The sequence below is a fragment of the Mirounga angustirostris genome, unplaced genomic scaffold (genome assembly GCF_029215605.1).
Source record: "Mirounga angustirostris isolate CCGP_5_RB_7025 unplaced genomic scaffold, mMirAng1.0.hap1 SCAF_1, whole genome shotgun sequence".
Taxonomy (NCBI): domain Eukaryota; kingdom Metazoa; phylum Chordata; class Mammalia; order Carnivora; family Phocidae; genus Mirounga; species Mirounga angustirostris.
The window spans coordinates 213,675,425-213,697,950 of record NW_026991709.1 but is presented as its reverse complement, the minus strand read 5'-3'; the positions used below and the strand labels follow the sequence as shown (position 1 = coordinate 213,697,950).

At 58.3% G+C, this 22,526-nt stretch overlaps 1 protein-coding gene across 10 annotated transcripts; it reads right to left on the bottom strand.

The window, feature by feature from the left end:
* Positions 1-136: 136 nt before the first annotated feature.
* On the bottom strand, positions 137-21,418 carry TLE2 (TLE family member 2, transcriptional corepressor). 10 transcript variants are annotated; one of them, XM_064574311.1, is made up of 20 exons: positions 21,254-21,418; positions 21,082-21,179; positions 20,570-20,633; positions 20,118-20,162; positions 17,644-17,706; positions 15,365-15,439; positions 14,944-15,127; positions 14,549-14,568; positions 11,451-11,558; positions 10,121-10,222; positions 9,475-9,624; positions 8,111-8,249; positions 7,106-7,266; positions 5,973-6,049; positions 4,895-5,144; positions 4,477-4,724; positions 4,227-4,374; positions 2,543-2,693; positions 1,895-1,971; positions 137-449 (listed from the first exon to the last, which is right to left on the bottom strand). In XM_064574311.1, exons 1-20 carry the CDS (start codon positions 21,275-21,277, stop codon positions 342-344), a joined length of 2,292 nt encoding a protein of 763 aa, XP_064430381.1. In that variant the 5' UTR covers positions 21,278-21,418; the 3' UTR covers positions 137-341. The 10 variants fall into 10 exon arrangements, with proteins under 10 accessions (XP_064430381.1, XP_045719286.1, XP_064430386.1 ...); XM_045863330.3 differs by having other exon boundaries at positions 10,178-10,222; XM_064574316.1 differs by having other exon boundaries at positions 14,944-15,124.
* Positions 21,419-22,526: the final 1,108 nt, after the last annotated feature.

Here is a 22,526-nt window from a genome sequence, read left to right as displayed (position 1 = left end):
CGAACTCCTTCATTGTCCAGAAAAGGCACAGGAGGCTGAGAAAAGGAAAGCCACATACCCGCAGCTACACAGCCCTCCCGCAGGAACGGTGCCCAAGAAAAGCAACAGTCCTGGTTCTCCAGCCCAGTACAGAAAGGCAGTTGCGATAAATACATTTATTTCCCCGAAGTCCACCTGCCCGTCCAGCCCCATGTCCAGCAAGGGAAGATGGGAGGGAGTCAGCCAGAGGGCAGACGAGACTTAGCACTCACAGGTATGAATGGAGAGGGGGGTGTCGGGGTCTCTGTCCGGGATGCCCCTCCCCTAGGAGCCGGGCCAAGGGTGCAGGAAGATGGGGGGTCTCAGTAGACCACCTCGTACACGGTGGCCTTCTTGTCCCCTGAGCCTGTCACAATGTACTTATTATTTCCGGAGATGTCACAGCTCAGCACGGAGGATGATTCCTTGGACTATGGACAGGGATGGGGGGAGGGAAAAAAGGGGGAGGTGAGACGGGGCCTTGCACAACGTTCAGAGGGAAGAGGCAGGGCAACTGGGGAGTGCCTGCCCCAAAGGATGAGCCTGTGGTCAAGGCTGGGGCTGAGACAGGACTCGGGATTGGGGAGCCCGCAGTGGGGGGCCAGGACTCTCCCAGTCGGGGGGCAGATGATGGGGGAAGGAGGGTGACACATTTTTCCAGAGGGAGGTCTGCTGGAATCGAGCCTCTGGACAGTGACAGTGCTCCTGGGAAGGGCAGGACCTCTGTGCTCCTGACACCAAGAGGGACGGAACTGAAGCCCTGCCCTTTCGTAGGCAGCTCAGAGAGAGTGTGCGATAGGCATGAGGCCGCACAGCACAGCGGAGGGCTAGCTAAGGCTACTGCACAACGACCTACAGCAGCAAATCTTTCCTGTAAAGGGCCCAGCGAGTTCTCTGGCTTTGCCAAAGGCCCGGATAAGTCTCGAGCCAACAAGTCCAGAAGCCAAATAAATCTATGTCACATGATTCTCCTTTTGTTTTCCTGCCCTTAAAAAATGTAGACATCCCCCCATACCCATTAGGATGGCTATGACCAAAAAGGACACAGTAAGAAGTGTCGGTGAGGATGGGGAGAATTTTGAACCCGCGTGCGCTGCTGGTGGGGTGGAGAATTGGAAAAACAGTCTGGTAGTTTGTCCCAAGGTTACACAGTTATCAGCAATTCCACTCCAAGACATCTGCCCGAGAGAGATGAACACGTGCCCACAGCAGCAGGATTCACAACGGCCAAAACGTGGAAGCAACCCACGTTTCCATCAACAGGTAGATGGGTAAGCACAATGCAGCCCATCTATACTAGAGGATATGATCCAGCCTTAGGAAGGAAGGGACCCCGACACCTGCCACGATGCGGAGGGACCCCCAGGACACCGGGCTCAGTGAGAGGAGCCAGACCCCAAAGGACACATCCCGCAGGACCCCACTCCCAGGAGGTCCCCAGAGGAGTCCCATCCACAGAGACAGAGGAGAGGGTGGGAGCCAGGGCTGGGGCAGGGGGTGGGGAGTCCGTGCTTCATGGGGACAGAGTCTCCATGTGGGGAGATGGAAAGTTCTGGAGACAGAGGGTGGGGGTGGTCTCAGGACAGGGTGAGTGTGCCTCATGCCGCTGAACAGTATACTTAAAAATGGCTAAGATGGTAAGTTTTATATGTTTTTAAAAAATTAAATACACACACACACACACGAAGAACCCAGGCTGCAGGCAGGTACGGCCTTAGGGCCACAGTGTGCAGACCCTGCTTTAGTAGCTTGCTGGCTGGGGTGGGGGGGGGGGGCACTTGGAGGTCCCTGGGGAAGTTCCACGGTTTACCCACCAGTGCAGCCACCCTGGGGCCCCTGTTCGCACGGCGTCCTGCCCTGCCCTGCCCTGCGGTACCTGGAAAATGCTGGCTCCATACGGTGTCCTCCAGGCGTTGAGCAGGTTGTCTTTCCCAGTGCTCACAAACCAGCGCCCTGGGGAAGGGGGGGTGGGGGAGTTCTAGGAGGGAGGAACTGAAGATGGGGGGGTGCTGGCCTCTCCCTTCCTGGCACCTCTGCTCTCACAAGGGAAACACTGGGCCCGAGGGGGCTCCATCTGGACTTCGAGAAGGGGGAGTCCCCAGGAAAGGGCTGCCAGATAAAATCTGGGATGTCCGGTTACCTTCGAATCTCAGAAAAACCATAAATCACTTTTAGTACAGATGCACCATGAGTGTTTCATGATTTATTATTAATTTTTAGTATATGGGTGTCCCGTGCAATACTCGGGACATACTTATACTAAAAATCGTTTGGGTCTTTTTTTTTTTAAGTGTAAGTATATCTCATGCACTAGTTAGGATATATTTGCATGAACAAACGAGTGGCTTTTAGTGTAAGTATGTCCCAATGCAATACTTGGGAAAAACTTACACTAACAAAGGATCTGCTAAGATTCAAATTCCACCGGGCATCCCGTGTTTTGTCGTGTGGGTTGTTTGTGGTGTGCTGTGTTTTGGCAGCCCCATCCCAGCGCCCTGGAGCCCTGCCCAGCCCGAAGACCCACCGCAGGAGGCGAATTTGAGGGCGAGCACACAGCTCTCGTGAAGGTGCAGCTGGTACTTCTCGGGCTTGCGGACATGTAGCACCTCCACGTTGCTGCTCTCCATGCCGACCGCCAGCCAGTCCTGGTTGGGGCAGTGGCCCAGGGAGAAGATCTGGGGGGTGCAGAGGGAAGAGGGGAGATCAGAACCCCCTTCAGATGGTGGAGGATGCCCGGGGGGCGGGGGGAAGAGGAGAGGCCCAGCGCTCTCCCCCGAGGCAGCCCCGCACGAAGAGGCAGCTGGCCCAGGGCCTGGAACACAGCAGGCAACTGCATGTCGAATCATTAATATTAATCAGAATTACACGGAACCCTGGGGCCTCACATCCATTATCCCGTCTGAACGCACAACAGCTCTGGGAGGGAGGGAAGAGGGAAGAGCGTGAAGCCGGGTGAGGACAGTCACCCCCCCCCCGTGAGCAGATGGTGGAAGGCAAGCTGAGACCCCGGCTCGCTCAAGGTCACAGATCCGTGAAGGATCGGGCCTTCGGACTCCCAGCTTGGAGCTCTCCCCGCTTGCCAACACCTCCTCTGACTTTGATCTGAAAGGGCTCGGTGGCCTCACCGTGCCATGCCCCAGCCCGAGGGAGGCATAGTTCCACCCGAAACTTCTCAAAGTCTTACTGCCAGGACACGTGTGGAAAGAACCATAAATTGAGAGCAGAGAGAAGACTGGGAGGTTTTTTACATGTTCTCTCCTTGGCCATACAGAAGTGTTCCTGTATACAGACAGGAGGCCCAGCAGGATGGGAGACACTCACCATGGGATCCCCAGAGAACAACCCATCTAAGTTTCAGGGACAAGGGACAGACAACTATATCCACCTGCACCCCTGACTTCCTTATCAAAGAAATTTTAAGCTAAAGAGAAGGTAGAATAGAAAGAGTTTGGGAGTTAGCTACCCACAGGCTTCAAGGAAGGGGGCAAAATGGAGATGGGTTTTGAAGGATGAGCAGGTAGGAGTTCACCAATTTGTCAAAAGGAAGGGAAAAGCATGTCAGCTGGAGGGAACCATCAGTGGAGAGATGTGTGGCACATCTAGAGGTGTGGCAGGGCATGGTGTGTGTGAGAATAGAGCGTGGGGGTCTTAAGTGTCAGGCCAGAGAGCTCACACCCTGCCCCCAAGGCAGAGGGAAAGAGGATCTAGGTGACGCTGCTCAGCCCTGAGGAGCCCTCTGGTTCTGTTCAGCCCCTTCACTACATCCTTCAGTCTGGACTCGCACAATGCCCTCAACAGAGACCCCTGTCCAACTCCCATGTCAACCTCTACCTGTCCCCCCAGATCACTGGCTCCCCCATGGTGAGTCCGAGGGGGTGGTCAGGAACTCTCAGTAGGGTCAAGAGATTGAAGGTCCGGAGGAGAAACGAAGGAATGGGAGAGTGGCTCCGCACAAGCATCTGGAAAGGCGATCTGAGGGTCTTAGTAGGCCCACAGCTTACTAGGAATCAGTTCCTTTATGCTTCCCTGTATCTGTCCCTGGAGAATTAAGGGGGAAGCCTGCGGATGCGTCCGAAGGACAAAAACGACGGGCAGACAGCAGGTACTTGGTCCCACTCAGCCCATGGAAGTGAGTGCCTTGGGTGGAGAGGAGGGGTCTCCGGATGCCCGAACCTTCTAGGGCCCTCCCAGCAGACGCAGTGCCGCACCTGGGAGCTGAAGTCGTGCTGCTGCAGCTGGCGGCCCTCCCGCAGGTCCCAGCAGCGCACCGTGTTGTCCAGGCCCCCGGTCCAGAGCCGAGTGCCGTAGTCGGAAATGTCGATGCAGCTGGCACCGTCCGTGTGGCCCTGGAACTGCCTGCGGGGAGAAGGGCCCCGGCGACCGTCGTGGGGCGGGGCCCTCCCACGCCCCTCCTCCGCCCCCCCCAGCCTACGGGCCAAGGGGGCGGCGGCCGCCCACCTGACCATGGTCTGGTTCTGCAGGTCCCAGACCACGATGTTGCCGTCGCTGCAGCAGGAAAAGCAGACCTTGGCGTCGGGGCTGACGGCCAGAGCGTAGCAGGCGGGGGCCGAGGAGGTGAGCTCCGCCTTGATGCGCGGGGTGGGCGCCGCCAGGTCCCAGATGGACAAGGTGCTGGCCTCGCCGCCCACGATTAGACTCCGGCCGTCGGGCAGCAGCTTGCAGGAACGAATGTAGTTGTCCCGGTTCTGGGACGGAAGAGAAGCAAGCGTGTAGGGCCCGCCCTCCGGACCCGGCCTCCCCGCGCCCGGCGCCAGCTCCCGGCTCCGAGGCTGCGAGCCCCGCCCCCGCCGGACAAGCCCCGCCCCCGCCGGACAAGCCCCGCCCCGCCGTCCTCCAAGCCCCGCCCCGCCCTCACCAGGCAGTCGAGCTGCGCCACCGGCGTCTTGGCGCCCGGCTGCCCCACGTCCCACACTTTCACGCAGCCCTTGCCGCCCGTGTACACGTGCTGCGTGGAGCCGCTGATGGTGACGGCGCAGACCACCTCGCCGTGCGCCAGCGTGTGCAGCTGCCGCGCGTGCCGCGGGATGCCGGCGCCCACGAGCGCGTCCGAGGGGAAGGGCACCGGCTGCATCTGCCCGTCGGCAGACACGTGGAAGGAGTAGGCCCTGCGCCGGAGGAGCAGGAGGAGGGCCGTGACGCGCGGGGAGGGGACCGCCGCGCCCCCCCCCCGGGGCAGGGAGGTGCCTTCCCCGGCCCGGTGCCCCCATGCGTTTGGGGAAGGAACCCCATGATCACAGGTGACCCGGCAGTCAGCGTGGTACAGAAGAGGAGGGGGTCCTGGCCCTAGCCCGGATCACAGGTGACCCGGCAGTCAGCGTGGTACAGAAGAGGAGGGGGTCCTGGCCCTAGCCCGGCGCCCCGCCCCGTGCCTGGTAAGCAAGCACTGAGTAAATGCTGAGTGGAGAGGATCCATCCAGGGAGATGCCACGCCGGGAGAGCTCCGGAGAATGGGACCCAGTAGTAACACCAGCCACATGTGGCCGATTATATTTAAATACATTTACAACTTCAGTTCCTCAGTGGCAAAAGCCACAGGCGGCCGATGGCGATGGCAATCACTGGACAGCGGTAGGTCCAGAACATTCCCCATCGCGGCAGAAAGTTCCTGGGTTCTTGAGGCTGGGTCCATCTCTGGGTCCATGCACTGTGGGCTGTGCAGCAGTATCCCTGTCCCCCACCCACTGGGGGCCACATGTGGGTGTGACAACTAAAAATATCACCAGACATGCCAAATGTCCTGGGGTGGGGGTGGGGAAGGCAAAATGCCCCTCCCCCCTCGTTGAGAAACAGTGGTCTACATTTTGCTTGTTACACACCGCTCTCTCCAGAGAGCTCCTCAAGGAGAACTTCTGGAAATGCAGCAGGGAACCTCAGCCCCCACCCCACAACGTAAGCACCTGACAGGAGGCAGGGAGCCCCGAGCCAATACTCACGGCTTTCCGCCAGGGATAGTGGGCAGGGAGGAGGAGATGGATGACCCTCGGAGATGAGGATGACACTCGAATGCCATCTGTCAAAAATGCCAGAGGGGGTGTCACAGGGCAGGTGACTCAAGCCCACCTGTGCCTTCCCCCAGGCTCATCTGCCATATTTCTCTGTTTCTCAGAGGATCCCCCCTCTGTCCATCAGCCCCTCCCCAAGAGGCCGGAGATGCCTGGTCCTCCACCCACACTGCAGCTAGGAGAGCAGAGGTTTTCACTTGCGGGACCCCAAAGCCTCTGCCCAGGGAATCCTAGAATCCCAGAGTCGGAAGGACCCTGAAGAGTCTTTCTGACCTGCTCTAGGGCGAGAGTTGGCAAACTATGGCCCCCTGCTCGTTTTTGTAAATAAAGTTTTATTAGTACACAGCCACACCGGTTCATTTATATGTTGTCTATGCTGGCTTGGAGCTATGAAGGCAGAGGTCCAACTGGTCCAAAGCCAAAAGTAGTTACTGCCTGGGCTCCTGCAGAAAATATTTGCTGACCTCTTTTCTACAACGTCCCTCACAAGTGCCCACCCCGCCTGGGGTCTGGCATGTCCCCAGTGACAGCATTTTCTTCCCTCTGGAGGCACCCTGGTCCACTTCAGGGCGGCTCACTCTATCAGCCATCTGTCCCCGCACTGCCCTCTGGGGCCCACACAGCCCCTGTCTGCTCCCAGCCTCTGCCCCAGCTCAGGGGTCTCATGCCCCACTCCTTCAACTCCTTCTCATGAGACCTCACTTCCAGTCCTCTCCCCAGGCTAGTCCTTCATCTGCAGTCTACTACAATCATTGCAGTCTCTTAAAACTCAGGGCTACCAACTGGACGCCCTCTGCCAGGAGGCTGAATGGGACTCTCAGCCCCATGGCTGGGGCTCTCTGCCCCTTACAATGCAACATACTTACTGTTGCTTCTTCCAGTTATAGGTGCTTATTTGCATTACGCTTGTGGGCTACTGAGACCCTCAGATCACCTTCCGACAGGCACATGCACTTGCCAAGCCGGGTTCCCAACCCTTTCCCTTGTCTCTCCTTATGTAAGTGGTTTCTCCTCCTGGCCCCCAGCCCCTGTGCCCTGCTGGTGCCCCCACGCCGAGGACTCACCATGGGGGACCGTCCATACACTACAGAGCCGCTGACTTGGGGGGACAGGTGGAGGCTAACGTAGGAGCTGGGCACAGAGAGGTCCCCATTAAGGGCGCTGTGGGAGCTCAGGCTGAAGGATGTGGTGAAGGGACTGGACAGTGTCAGGGGGCTCCTCAGGGCTGAGTGAGAAGAGACAAAGATAGGTCTTCAGACACCTTGGACCCAGATCCAGCCTTCCACGGCCTTGGCTGGTCATTGGGGCTGCTGTGGTCTGGGCCAGCATCCACCACACCCTTTCAAGTTTCCAGATGTTTGAGAATAGTTCCCTCTGGCTGACATGGGTTCCCTTTCCTTCCTCAGCCGCTGAACTCCTACTCACCCTTCAAAACCTAGACCCAATGTCCAGCAATATCTCAGGAACATCCCTGAGCCTCCTCACCACACCCCTAGCCTCTAACCTTGCCCATTTTGGTTCCCTCCCTCTACCCTAGCCACGATCACACAGGGCTAGGAGTTTTGGGGTCTGGGTCTCCTTCCCCACCATCTGGGAGCTCCTCGAGGGCAGGTTCCAGGGCTGATTTCTTTTTGGGACCCCAGGACCAGCACAGGGGCCATAAGACAGAAAAGGAGAACATGTCATCCCCACATTAATGATGGGGAACCTGAAGCTCAGAAAGGTTGAGTCACTTGCCCAAGGTCACACAGCTGATGAGTATCCAAGGCTGGCCTCAACCCCAAGGTTGTCTGACTCCAAAGCCTGTCCGCTTTAGTGCCTGTCCGAGTGCACTAGGCTAAAGCTCTTGAGTAAATCATTTCCCCTCTGGGCCTCAGTTTCCCCACCTGTCAAGCCAAGACAGCGAGGAGACCGAAGCCCAGGGTGAGTCAGCACTGGGCTCAGAGTCCTGGAAAGGCCAAGGCCATGCCAGACCTGGATTCAAACCTCCTGCTTTCCCCACTCCCTACCATTTTCTAGAACCCTCCCCTCCAAGAGACCTGTTCTGACAGGCCCCAGCAGACGCTCACCAACACTGTCCGTGCAAGGTGCTGGCTTGGCAGCAAGCTGGCGGAGGTGACCGGCTGAGCTGGGCCCGGGGGTGGACGCATCCTGGGGCGGGGAGGAGTCGCAGGACTTGGGGGCAGGAGTGCTGGCGGGAAGCTCGTTCTGGGGAGAAAGGTCAGGACTGATCACCCCCTGGCACCTGGCACCTGGCAGCCCACGAACTGGTGAGAAACTAGGTGGGAGAAGGGAGCAGGTACATCCATGCTAGGCCAGGGCTCGGGGGAGGTGCCCGCACGCCAAGCAGCGCCTTCGGGGGTGGCGTGCTCCCCCCCCCCCCCCCCCCCCCCCCGCCGCTGATCCCCTGAGCATGGGGACAGGCGAGGGTCTGCACACGGGGAGCGCCAGGCGGGTGCCTGAGCAGGAGGGAGCACAGCAGGGCAGGACCCTGCGCGAGTATAGTAAGGCACGCGATGCGATACACGGTCAGGAGTGCGGTGTAGACTGGCCTTGAGCAGGAGCACGCCTGCAGGGAGCGGGCTTGCAAGAGAAGGCCGCAGGAAGTCGGGAGGCTGTCCTGTCCTTTGGGGCCGAGGAGTGGGAAACTCGTGGGGAGGGAGAGCACGCGGTGCCCGCCACACGCGCACGCCCACGAGGGGGAGTGGGAGGCGACCACGTGGGACAGGGAGGCCTTGGGGGCGCTTCTCTGGGAGAACAGAGCTGCCCCTCCCCCTCTGGTCTCCTGAAGTGGAGGAGGTCACCGAAGATGCCTTGGGAGCCCCAGCCTCTGCGGTCGCCATGGCAACCTGCTGGGAGGGGAGGCCTGGAAACCGACGCACTCTCTGGGTAAGTGCAGGGGAGGGGTCTGGGGAAGGTTTGGGGAGGGAGGGTCGGGACAAATGGAGCCCAACTGTGAACGCCCAGGGGGGAGAAGCTCTTCGGGGGTTCCTACACCCGGCACTGAGAAAGTTGTTCCCATAGTAATCCTCTTGCCTTTCGGGGACAGGGATGACAGCTCAGGTGGGGCTGGTGCATCCCCAGTGCCTCTCAAAGGCTTTAACACTTGAGGGGCTGGAGTCGGCCTCGGCCTCGGCCTCGAGAGCCTGCATCCTACAGCTCACTGTGTTCATCTCCAAGGGGCTTCCTATTTCTTGCAAGAGATGCTTGGCTTCTCCACAAGATGGTGAGTGGTCTTTTCTTATGTATTTAGGTTCCCCAGAGCCAGTCCACTTGGGAAAAACGCTTGGGTAGAGTAGAGGCGGTGTTCAGGAAGGTGGCAAAGAATCAGAGCCTGGCTGGTTTCTCCCCACTCCACACCTAATGTGGTTGCACCTGTTTCCAGGTCCCCAGGATGAATAAAGTGAGTTTCAAGGCCTCCCCTACTCCTTACCAGGACAAGCTCCTTGGCTCTGGGGAGCGGGGAGCCGAGGCTGGAGGCCAAGGAGGCCGGGCTGTCCACAAGGTCCCGACGGGCAGGGACGCAGATGGGTGCCTTTCCACACGGGGTGGTAGCTGGGCTGGGGGGCTCCGAGGGTTGGTCCTGGGTTTGAGGAGGTGACGTTAAGTGGAGATGAAGTGGGCGAAGAAGGAGAGCCTCTCTCTATACCCCTCCCAAGCCCCATCCCACACTCCAAACCGGGCACCTACGATCCACCTTGGGAGGATTATGACGCCCCTGCCGCCATGCCTTACTTTACTCATCTGTACAATGGGACTGACAGTACCCACTCCTTAAGCACACACAGCGACTACTATGTAAGGGCTTTTGTTGTCCCCCACTGAACAGATGGGGAAAAGTGAGACCAGGGAAGGCAGCATAGTCCCCCAGTCGCACAGTGAGCCAGGGCCTGAAGCCACTTCTGCTGCCCATCCCGTGTCCTCTGGGCCTCAGTTTCCCCACCTGCGCTACAGAGAGGAGGTCGGCTTGAGGTGTCCCCCTCTCCCCTACTCCCATGCCACCCTCATCCCAGCCTTCAACAGAGAGGGGGCCAGGACCCCCCTTCCCTCTGGGCCCCCCAACACTCTGGAAAACCTACCGCTCGCTGTGCCCAGACCTCTGAGTCCCGGAAGTCAGAGGCTGGACCCCGACTCACCTCGTCCACCACCAGGTTGTAATCGCTCTTGTCTTCGTCACTCTCCTGGGGGGACACGGGGGAGAGAGCTTACCCTGGCCATGCCCCTGCCTCCACGTCCCCTTACTCATCCTCAGGAGGTGGGGCATACACCAGCCCCAATCTGATCAGGATTCTGGGGCTCCAGAGGCCCCTTTGCTTGGTTCAGAAAGAAGGTTGCCATTTGCTCAGGTGCAAAGGGGGATTTGGGAGGGTGGGTGGGTCCCTCATGGAGGAAAATGAGGGGGATGGAGCTGAGTACCCAAGACTTGCTGTGGGGCCCTGAGTGCCTCCCAGCCCTCCCTGGGTCTGTTTCCTGCTCTGTGCAGTGAGGGGACAGCCAGAGACCAGGAGTCATCCAGACCTCCCTCCTGGCTCTTACTCCACAGAGTCAATCAACCTCTCAGGATTGTCCGTCTCATCTACCCATCTGCCCACCCCCATCCCCATGGCCTAGCAGAGACCTCATCCCCGCCTTAGCCTCCTGGACTTCGGCCTTGCCCCCTCCAAGTAGTCCTCCAAGCTTGCCCCAGAGGGATTTTCTTAACACCTGTCCCCACATCTGTTCTACCTCCTTCTGTGGCTCCCCATCACCCTTGGGAGGAACAATGTTGTCTGGGGCTGCCCTCTGGTCTAGCTGAAAAGCAAGGGAAGACCAAAGCCTGCAGCCTGAAGGCCAAATCTTCCCAGCAGGGAGGCATTTCTTTGACCCCCCCCCCATCCCCAATTTTCTTCTTTAAAACAAAATGAGTTGCTGACACGTATAGAACAGCTGTTATGATTGTTGAAGACTAAAGGCATCTCTGAGAAACAGAAGGATTGGCCAATACTGGGCCTGCCAGGAGGCTGGGACCAGGTTAAGGCCGTTCCTGTGGATGAGACAGGTGCTTCCCCACCAGCCACAGTCCCAGCCCCCACTTTCAGCCTGGCCCCTGGGGTGCCAGAGGCAGAAACTACAGGTACAGTGCTCCTCCAGTGAGGGAGGGGGTCCCGGCCCTGGAGAAGGGGAAATTCTAGATGGCTGAGCCATAGCCAGGAGGTAGGAAAACAGATGCCTGGTCCAGAAGCTACAGAGACAGAGCAACTAGAGCTGGGCCTGGCCCCATAGGGGCTCTTCTGGTTGCTCAGTGCTCCCTGGGCAATGGGGAGCTACGGAAGGCTGTAGAATGAGAGTCATGGCCAGAGCTGGGCTCTGGAAGGCTCTGAGGAGCACGGCTGGGGGCCCACTCCAGTCTTCTGCTTGCCCCCCACTTACATAAGGTCCTGACAGATCCTTGTCCTCAGCTCGCTGCTTCCCACTGCTCCCCAGGCCACCCGGTCGCTCCTCTTCCACCACACTCTCAGGGGGTGAGGGGGATGCGCTCTGCAGAGAGACAAGGCCGGGTGGGACAAAGGGTCAGGGTCCTGGGGCCCCAGACTCCATCCTGGCCCAGCTAAGACTGAGGGTCCCCAACACAGTTATTAGGATCTATGCCTCAAGCTTCCCATCTGGGAAATGGGACCTTCCAAGGGCAGACTCGATGCTAAGTCCTTGGCCTCACAGCAAGCTTGTGGGCAAATGATGGTTAATCCCATTGTACAGACAGGGAAACTGAGCCTAAGGGAAGACAGGGCTGTACAGTGAATTAGGGGCCGAGACAGGACTCAAAACCAGCCCACACATGCCAACAATATGACCTTTGAAGGTCAAAGCCTGGGTGAGCAGGCACAAAGAACCCCCCTGCCCCCCAGCATCAACCTGCCTGTGGGCCCTTAAACAGTTTGCTCCTTCCCTGGGACTCAGTCTCCCATCTGTACAGAGAGGCTGCCCCATGCAGTGATTTCTCAAGCACTTCTGTTGTGGGATCAATTCTTCAACTGAGATTTTATCTCGAAGCCCAATGTGATGGGCAGATAAGAAATCCAGCCTGGAGAGCTGCCTGGCTATATGCAAACACACAAAGGAGGAAGCAAAGTCCCGTTGGGACGATGGGGCAGCTGGGAAAGAAAGCATGCTGCAGAAAGCGCAACCACAGAAGCGAAAACCACGCAGCCATTTAAAAAAGAAAGTAGAAATCTTTAAAAAAAAAAAAGTGGGAGGTGGGGTGGGACGCCTGGCCGGCTCAGTCAGCAGAGCCTGCGACTCCTGACCTCAGGATGCTAAGTTCGAGCCCCACATTCGGTGTAGAGATTACTTAAAAAAAAAGAAAGATGGGCGCCTGGGTGGCTCAGATGGTTGAACCTCTGCCTTCGGCTCAGGTCATGGTCCCAGGGTCCTGGGATCGAGCCCCGCGTCGGGCTCCCTGCTCGGCGGGAAGCCTGCTTCTCCCTCTGCCTCTACCGTTCCCCCTGCTTATGCTCTGTCAAATAAATAAATAAAATCTTCAAAAAAAAAAAAAAAAGGAAAGAAAGTTGAGATGTGACAGCATGGAAAGATGGCCACAATGTATCACCAAAGTAAAAAAGCAAGCAGGGAGAGAGGCAGATGCCTTGGCATTTCTCTGAGACCTTGGGCAAGTCGCCGCACCTGTCTGCATCTGTGTTCTCATCTGTAAAATGGGGATGGGAACAGCACCCACCTCAATGGCTGCTGGGAAGACCCAGTGAGCCGTGGGACGCTTGGCCTAAGCCAGCGCCCGGGCCGCGGTGAGTGCTCACTGTTCTCTCTGGAGTAACCAGCCCATGTGTGTGCAGATACAGAAACCCATGTGATATACCAGGGTCTCTCCCCTCAGCACTGTGGGCCCACCACGGGAATGCTGGGGGGCTGAGCATCATCCCGGGCCCCACCCCCTCGATGTCAGGTGCTCCGCCAGCCACAGATGTCCCCACACATGGCCTGGTGTCCCCCCGGGGGTAGAATCTCTCATTTGACCACCACTCTTTCCTCGTATCAAGTGCGTTCCCACCACAGAGCAGCTCCTGTGTAGAATCTGTCTCGGGGGGGGGGGGGGGGCATGCCAGACACCGGGGAGAAGTTTGGAAGGAGGCGCCTCAAACTGACGACAGGAGTCATTTTAGGAAAGGGGACTTGGATGGGGGGTGGGCAGTGGCTCAGGGCAAGAGCCAGGAGAGCCATGGTCCCTTTACTGGGTCGAACAGGGTCCCTCAAAGTTACGTGTCCAGCCAGAAGCTCAGAATGGGACCTTATCTGAAAATAGGGTCTTTGCAGAAGTAATTTGTTTCACTGAGTGCATACTGGATCGGGGTGGGACCTAGTGCAATAGGACTTAAAAAGGGTGGGACACACAAGACACACAGGGGAGAAGCCACGTGAGGATGGAAGTAGAGACGGAGTGATGCAGCCACGAGCCAAGGAGCCCCAAGGATGGCCAGACGCCACTAGAAGCTGAAAGAGCCAAGGAAGCATCCTTCCCAGAAACGCTGGAGGGAGCCGCCCCGCTCACACCTCCATTTCAGATTTCTAGACTCCAGAACCGGGAGAGAATAAATGTGTGTTGTTATAAGCCATGCAGGGTGCACTAATTTGTTCTAGCAACCCCAGGAAACAAACACGGTCCGTTTTCTACAGGAAAACCATCTACAGAGATCGTTCTCTGTAGGAATTGTCTCGTATTAAACAAGTAAACAAACAGGGCCAGTCGGCAACTGGCAACGTTTATCAAAAATGTCATCTCTGCCTCAAAAGAGGCATTTACAGGAGCGTATGCTATGGACAGTCTCTTATCCGACCCAAAGGTGTTCCTGTGAAGATGTCCACCAGGGCATTGTTTATCGCAGTGAGAAAGGGAGAAATGGTCTCCGACACATACTGTTAAACGAGCAAGACACAGAGCGGGGACATAAACTGCTGCCACTGGTCCACTTGGCCTTGAACGTGTGCGAACATACAGACGCGCATGCGCATGCGCACACCCAGAACAGCGCCGGCCGGTAGCACGCAGGGAAGCTGAGTCACCTCCGGGGGTTGCACCGTGTGCAGTTTCCTGCATTCGATACTCTATTTTATACAACCCTTTACCGTTGGGGGAGTCTGGTATAAGGGTGCCCGGGGCTTCCCTGTACTTTTCTTTGCAACCTCCAGTGCATTTATAATTGTCCCCAAACTAAACAATTTTTAAAGAAATTACACACGGGCATTTCTTGGATGGATGATGGATACATTAATGAATGGAGGGCTGGGTGGAATGCATTTATTTATTCAATCGCCAAAAAAAAGCTCAAGCTGGAAAACTCTCGACAAATCTCTAGCCTGATGGGCATCTCCCACAACCAAAAGGCTTCAGGCGACCCAGCTGAAAAACCAGATATGGGTCTTGTTCTGAGGACCCTATCAGCTCAGAACCACCAGCTTCAGCCACATGCGAATAGCAAGCAAACATCACACAAGTTCCTGGATGCCCTTCAACTTACCCTGCTCGGGGCTCTCTCCACTGGAGGTTGGGAGTGAGGCAAAGGGAGAGAGAAGAAAAGATGAGGGTTTCGTAGCCCATGGTGCCAGAGGGCGCACCCCTCCAGAGTTTCTAGAGCCCTGTCCCCAGCTCAGAACCTCCCTTCTCCTTCCAACACCCTTGCAAAGGAATGGGTTGTTCCTCCCCTGAACCATTCAAATAGATGCCCAGAGACGGGCAGTAACTCGCCCAAGAACACACAGCCAGTGGGGGAGTAAAGTTGACCCCCAGGGCCCTGCAGTCCCCATCATTCACTCCCTCACACTTCAGTGAATTTGGTGCTCTGGACAGGGTGGCCTGCCAGTTCCCCCTCCCCACCGTCCCCCTGGCCAGTGCCACCCTGTGCTGCCCGCTCACCTCTGGGTCCCTCAGCCTCCCCACCTGCCCGGTCTTCCTTGGCGGCCGCAGCCAGCTGAGCCTGGGCGGCCAGTGCTCCGGACAGGGCCAGCAGCCCCGTGGCACCGCTGCCCACCAAGCCAGCAGGGCGAGGGGTGAGGGGCACAGGGGGGGCATGGTGGGACAGCGGCTGGAGCTGCTGCTGCTGGAGAGAGGAGAGGTGGGCCAGGGCCAGGCCGCAGCCCAGCGGTGCCCCTGGCCCACGAGGCCGCCCAGAGCCAGCACAGGCTCTGGGCAGAGGGGGCACCCCAGAGTCTGCGGGGAGGCCAGAGCCCAGGCCAGCTGCCCACCCGGCACCCCCAGCCAGCTTTAGCACCTACTGGGTGCCAGGGCCCTGGGGGTGGGGTCTCCCCAGGGCAGGGGAGCGGCAGGGGGGACTCACCCCGATGAGGCTGTTCAGCTCCCCCACGGTCACCTGCTTGGCCCGCTCCATGGCCTGTAGCACCTGCTGTTGATGCTGGGAGATGGGGGTACGGGGAAGGGGGTGCTCGGGCTCCCTGTCTGCTGGCCGTCCCCATCTGCCCAGGCAGTGCCCTCTGAGGCCCCAGCTCCCCCTCCCCCCTCATCCTTGTCCCCAGCACTTGCTATTTCTCTTCTCTCTCTCCCTTTCCATTTTAAATGTGAGGCAAACACAAAGACAAAGAAACAAAGCATATACGGGGCAGTGAAAACTAGTAATTATAAATCGGGGTTTGATCGATCAGGATCTCCCTGGGCACTGTGGACATCAGGGCGGGTCATTCTCTGGGGGGCGTCCTGGGTGCTGTGGGGGGCTGAGCGGCATCCCTGGCCCCCACCCACTCCATGCCAGGAGCACCGCCAGGCCTGATGACCACAGACGTCCCAAACATTGCCAAGCGTGCCCTGGGGACACCTTCCCCCCCAGCAAAGAACCACGGTCTAAATCAGCACCCAGCTAAACACCCCCGGGTCAAAAAGTAGAAATTGGCAGCTTGGAGAAGCCTCAGTGTCTCTGCCCATCTATGGTCCTTCTTCCTGCCTCTCTCTGCCTCAAGCAATGAGAAAACCTCCTCTCCGCACATTGTTGGATAAGGAAGCCACCGGCCACACGTGGCCACTGAGCACTTGAAATGTGGCCGGTGCAAGTGAAGAACGAAAGGTTTCATTTAATTTAGGACAAATGTCAGTAGAAACTTAATGTAATATATTTACATCGAAATATAGATGAATGTATATTTAAGGGACCACACGTGGCCAGTGGCTCCTGTGGGAACAGACGATATGCGGCTGTTTATCCACACTCCCGAGCTCGGGAATTTGGGCTGCATTCCCACCGAGGACGTGTCAGATGCTACTGGGAAGCTCTGTGTGTGGCACACGCGTGTGTAAGTGTGTCAAGGCCGAGGGTTGGTAAATGTTCTCTGTAAAGGGTCACACAGTGAATATTTTCAGAGTTGCAGGCCTGAAGTTCCCTGTGGCAGCTTTTCTATCTGCCCTTTGATCAGGAATGCTACCATAGAGATCCGTACATGAATGGGCATGACGGCATACCAATAAAACTTTATTTACAAAACAGGCAGAGGGTGGGATTTGGCCCTCCGGCTATAGTTTGCTGACTCCTGGCCTAGAATGGAGTCGCTGGGGCACATGTGTGTGTCTTTATTCACTTCCTAGTCTTTTCATCCTCCTTTCTTCCCAGGTTGCCCTTCTCACCACAGCCACCTTGTCCTCACCCTCGGCTTCAGACACGATCTCTACAGTCTCAGTCCAGCCAGGACATCCCTCCATCCCAAGCTTCCAGAAAATCTCAGATTCAGTGGGGTCCAATGCAAGATGAGCATCTCTCCTGGTTTTGTTCCCCAACACAACTAGGGCCCCCCATTTATCCACCCTGCAATGGAACCTGCCCTCATGTCTCTTACGGACAGAATGCTCCAGACAGAAGCAGGGACAGCTGATGTCAAGGTCCTGAGGCTGGCAGGTACTTGGAGAATTCTTATAAGAGTTAACTTTTTTTTTTTTAAGATTCAGAGAGGTGTTCATACTGCTTTATTATGTCATCTGTCCTGGTTCTACTTTTTTAAAATTATTATTGTGGTTACAGATACGTAAGAGTTGCCATCATAACCATTTCTAAGTGCACAGCTCAGCAGCATAAAGCACACTCACACTGTCATGCAACCACCCCCATCATCCATCTCCAGAACTTTCCATCTCCCCAAACTGAGGCCTTGTCCCCACAAAACACTGACTCCCCATCTCCTCCCTCAGCTCCTGGCTCCCACCCTCTGCTCTCTGTCTGTGTGGATGATGGGTCTCCTCTAGGGACCTCCTGGGAGAGGAACGGACAGTATTTGTCCTTTGGTGACTAGCTTATTTCACTGAGCACACAGAAGAGCTAACGTTTACTGGGTGCTTACTGAGCACCCAGTATCACCCTGGCATGTGTCCGCTTGTCTAAACATCACCACAAAGGCACAGACAAGGCAAGCAGCCAAGGGCACGTGGCCAGGATTCGGACCCAGGCAACCTGGTGGAGCCCCCACTCCTCACCCTCAGCCACCCCCTCCTTCCATCCCTGAAGCCCCTGCTCCAGCCCGGTACCCCCCAGGCCACCCAGCGGAACCAGTGCCCGCCACACTGAGCCGGCCCCCCTCCCCCAGCCCTCCAGCTCCCCTCTGCCCCAGCAGGCCCACTCACCTCCTGCGTCAGGAAGGGGATAATCTGAGCACAGATACCACTGAGGCGCTTCACAATCTCGGCCTGGCAGGAAACAAGGGGGAGGAAGCTTGGAGGGGGGACCCTCCATCCAGACCCTCAACTTCAGACGTAATAAGCCTTGGCAAAGCCTGGGAGGTAGGGGGCTGTCACCAGCAGGTGCAAACGGGGGACGCTGCAGCCAGCGAGGCAGAGGTTCGGGGCAGACCGATGGGCTGCCGAGGAAGCGGTCTGCTGAGCGGATGACCAGGGCAGCCATGAGCCGGAAGGCGAGGACGGATCCACCAGCCACCAGACACAATCAACAGATTCCCAGGAAGCAGCCACACAGACGCCCCACTCAGATGGGCTACTCAGAAGCTTGGGGGTCATCATAAACAAAGGAGTGGCCCTCACAGGCTGTCTCTCCTGGGCACAGGCTCTCTCTGGGTCCCCTCTGCAACCTGGACCACTGCCAGGCAGAGACCCCAGTGCACCACACTCCGGGGAAGGGCTTTGTGGTGGTGGGCTCATAAAAAGAAATAGTATTTTGCTCTTTGTCCCCAGTTCCTGGCACAGAGCCCCTAAAACTCTTGGGATTTCTCAGTGATGGGTAAGGGATGGGAGGGGGTGGCTTTTGCTGCTCTCAGTAAGCCCCTTTCAGCCATACCTGCATTTGTTAGAGAGATGGAGGTCGAGCTAATCACCAATGGCCGATGATTTTGATGATTTAATCAATCAGGCCTATGCAATGAAAGCTCCATAAAAACCCCTTAGAGAGTTGGTGGAGAGCTTTGGGTGGGTCAAAGTATGGAGGTGCTGGGAGGGTGGTGCACCCAGGGAGGCCACGGATGCTCTGCGCCCCCACCCAGGGCTCCCCCTCCACCCCTCTTCCGTCTGGCTGTTCCTGAGCTCCATCCTTTCTAATAAGGAGGTAACCTAGTAAGTCAACAGTTTTCCTGAGTTTTGGGGACTGTTTGGGCAAATTATCAAACCCGAGGTGGGGATTATGGGAACCCTCAATTTATATATAGTTGGGTGGTCAGAAGTTTGGGCCGGAGACCCAGACTTTTGTTTGGTATCTGAAACAGGGGTAGTCCAGTGGGGCTGAGCCCTGAAGCTGGGGTCTGCACTGACTCCAGGAAGACAGTGTCAGAATCAGGCTGAACTGCAGAACGTTTGCTGGTGTCGGGGTTGGAGAATCGGTCGGTGTTCAGAAACCCACATGTTTGGTGTCAGAAGAATGGGGAGTGGAGTGGAGACAATGTGGTTTTACTTGCAGGTTTCACTGGGGACAGGGTCTGGGCCAGGGGTGCCCCACAGAGGCCGAACAGAGGGCAGTGGCGTGGGGAAGGGGGCAGGTATGGCATATGCAGCTGTGTGTGGGGTCAGCCTATGCTCTGCTTCTACCTGGGTTAGAGGGGTGCTAGATAGGGTTCCCACTGGGAGGGTGGAGGCTGAGCCCTAGCACCTGCCTGCCACCCTGTTAGACGGTCTATTTCATGCACTCACGGGACCACGCCCTACTCCAGGCAGATCAGCCCCCTCCAGCCCACACCAGAGCCAGCAGAGCCCACACATACCCAGAAAGGCAAACCCAGGCCGCCCACACTCTCAGCCCACCCCCCTCCTCTTCCCACCCACCAGGAAGCCCCCCCCCCTTGTTTTAGGCTCCACCCATTGTTTTGATATTCTGAGGGACAGAATCTAAGAGTCCATCAACCTCACAATCTCACAATCTTTCAGGGCCCCTCTTATCTATCAGAGAACCTTGAGGTCAGTGTCAGGTTCTCGGGGTTAATCTTTTCTTTTAAGGAGGTTCTGTGCCCAGCGTGGAGCCCAACGTGGGGTTGAACTCATGACCCTGAGATCAAGACCTGAGCTGAGAATCAAGAGTCAGATGCTTAACCGACTGAGCCACTGGGGCGCCCCATCTCGGGGCTGCTCTTGACAACTGGAGTCAATTTCAGAACCTTCTGGTCTAACTTAGAACCTTGAATCCCACGCAGAAGCTGACAAGAGTCTCAGAACCTCAGAGCATTAGGGCCCATCTCACATCCTTCAAAGCATCAACAGAAGCTTGAGGTCCATCTCAGACCATCAGGATCCATCTCCAAACATCAGACTCTCTGGGCTGAAAGGGACCTCCAGGACTGTCTGGCCGGCCCCCTCCCAGGGACAGGAGTTGCCTCCACTGCCTCCTGTCCTGGCTGCCAACCTCTGGGACAAGCCCTCCTTGACAGAGACACCTGGCTCCTGCCCACTTCTTGCCTCTCTGCTGGACCATGTCTCTGGAAGTACAGAATTGTTTTCCTGTTGTGAGGCTGCAATCTGGCCCCCTGGTCCCAGAGATTTCGGGATGAGACCCCTGCTCCCTGGGTCTGCTTTGCTCCAGACTGCTTGAGTGCTGGTCTCTCTCACAGCCTCCAGACCCTCACCCTTCCTAGTGGACACTCTGACCCCCAACACACAGTTACCTGCTTGTGCATTTCAATGTTGAGCCCGTAGGACATCTCATAGTACTGCAAAGGAAAAGCCAATTGGGAACGTCTACTGGGCCAGTGGATGCTGGGTCTTCCAGGAGCCCCGAGGCTGGGGGAATCACAGCAGGGCACAGAGCCTCACAGCCCCAGGGGAGCCCAGAGGGGAAAACCAGAGGAGGAAGCAGGGAGGGGGGCAGGAGGAGGTGCCCAGAGACCATGGCCCCTCAAAGATGCCCATGGGGAGAGGGGACATCCTTGTCTCATTGTTTGCAAGAGTTGGGAGGGCCCTCATAAAGACAGCCTGGAATCCCAACCAGCCCAATTTACAGATAGGGAAAATGAGGCCCAGAGTGGCAGGGTGAGTAGGGTTTCACACCCCTAGCGCTTTTACTCACAGCTGAGTCCTCCTCCCCACTGCCCAGTCCTGGCAATAATGAGCCCCTCACCATGACATAATGTCGTTGCATTTCTGTCTTCTCACTGGCCAGCTTCTCACATTCCAGCTTGAGGCTGGGAAGGAGACGGGGCATGCGGATCCCACTCAGCCCTGCCTCTACCACCACCCCATCCCCACCGCACCCCCCACCCCGAAAGACGAAAGACGCAGGGACACCCCATCTGAGCCACTTTCCAAAGTGATGGGTTTGGCTCTTTCCCCTCTCCCCACTTCCTTATCCTCACCCCACCTCCTGGTCCCAGTCCCTTCCTACGCCTTCTCAGGCTCAAAGTGTCCCAGTACTGGGTGTCCCCATCCACCTCACCTGCCTTCCACCTGGAAGCCCTCCCTCTCCCCTGGAGTGGGGGGCAGGCTCCCTCCTCCCGGCACCCTGGAGGCCCCGCCCCCGCCTGGCTGCGCCCCGGGGCCCCCAGCGGCCAGCCCCTCTCCCCGGGGCTCCCAGGTGAGCTCCCAGGTGAGCTCCCGGGTCCCCCGGGGCTGGGCGCCCCCGCCCCCCCTCACCTGTGGTACTGAGCCTGGAGAAACTGGAATTCCTCTTTGATGCGGTCGCAGATCTCCAAGATCGAGAACTTGAAGGGCTGGCCGGACTGAAGCGGGGTCTGGGGGGGACGGCGGGGTCTGAGCTCCCGGACGCCCGCGCCCCCACCCCGCGCAGCCCGGGCCCCCCACTCACCGGGTGCCTCCCCTGGGGGTACATCCTGCCGATCCGGAAGCCCCCCGCGCCGCCGGAGCCCGACGATCCCGAGGGGGGGCGGTGGGGGGGTGGCGAGGCGGCGACGGGGCTGGGGTGGGCGCCACCCGGAGAAAGGAAGAGGGGGCGCGGCGGCGCGGGGCCGGGACCCCGGAGCGCCCGCGCCCCCCCGAGCGCGCGCGGGGGGCGGGGACGCGGGGGGCGCGGGCCGGGCGGGGGGCGCGCGGGGCCGGCGCGGAAGGTCGCGCGAGCCGCGGCCGGGTGTCGGCGGAGGCGCGGGCGGCGGGCCCCGCGCGGAGCCGCCTCCCTCCGGCGGGGCTCGGCCGGGAGCCGCGGGCAGAGCCGCCTTAAGGTGGCGCCGCCGCCCCCGGCCCGCCCACCCGGCCCGCCCGCTGCGCCCCCGCCGCCTCGGGCCGGCGCCCCCCGGAGCCCACCCCGCTCCCCTGGCCGGCGACCGGTGGGGAAACTGAGGCTCGCGCCCGGTCCTCCCCCCCCCGCCCCGAACGTCGCCCCCTCCCTCCCAGAGGGCCCAAGAGAGAGAAGCAAGGCAGCCGAGAAATACCTAGGGGCCCACTGTGGGGAGCAGCGTGGTGGGGAGGGGGCAGTTCGGGGTCAGAAATGGCCTTTCTGAGGGAGTGGGCTAAGACTTAGGGATCTGGAGGAGGCCGGGATCCCTGCCTCCGACCGGGGAATAGCCCAGTGCGGACACCTGAGGAGGGAGGGACGGAGCCCTAGCCCCCTCTGGGTCTCACTATTCTCATCTGTAAAATGGCAGAGGCAGGGGCTATTTTTAAATGAGATGGTACCTGGACAGCCCTCAGCCTGGCCGGGCACAGAGCAAACTGCCAGAGACCGGACTTGATGCCCCCCTTGCAGACTGGGCTGTCTCCCCTCTCAGACTGAGCTCCTAGAAGGCTGAGTTCCCACTGAGAATGGCCAACTGAATCCCTGCCTTCAGACTGAGGTCTCTGAAGACACGGACTCCACTCCCACCATAGACCACAGACATCCAGGGAGCTTTTCTTTTTTAAGATTTTATTTATTTGACAGAGAGAGACACAGTGAGAGAGGTTCGGAACACAAGCAAGGGGAGTGGGAGAGGGAGAAGCAGGCTTTCCGCGGAGCAGGGAGCCCGATGCGGGGCTCGATCCCAGGACCCTGAGATCATGACCTGAGCCGAAGGCAGACGCTTAACGGCTGAGCCACCCAGGCGCCCCCCCAGGGAGCATTTCTTACACTTACCTGGAAGGTGGGA

Bases quoted from the DNA above. Each gene is read 5' to 3' on its own strand.
- TLE2 (XM_064574311.1), bottom strand. From the start codon at position 21,277: ATGTACCCCCAGGGGAGGCACCCG. The intron at 17,707-20,117 runs GTAACTGTGTGT...GTTTCCTGCCAG, and splicing joins ACATTGAAATGCACAAGCAG to GCCGAGATTGTGAAGCGCCT. The intron at 10,223-11,450 runs GTAAGTGGGGGG...GTGTCCCCCCAG, and splicing joins AGGATCTGTCAGGACCTTAT to GAGAGTGACGAAGACAAGAG.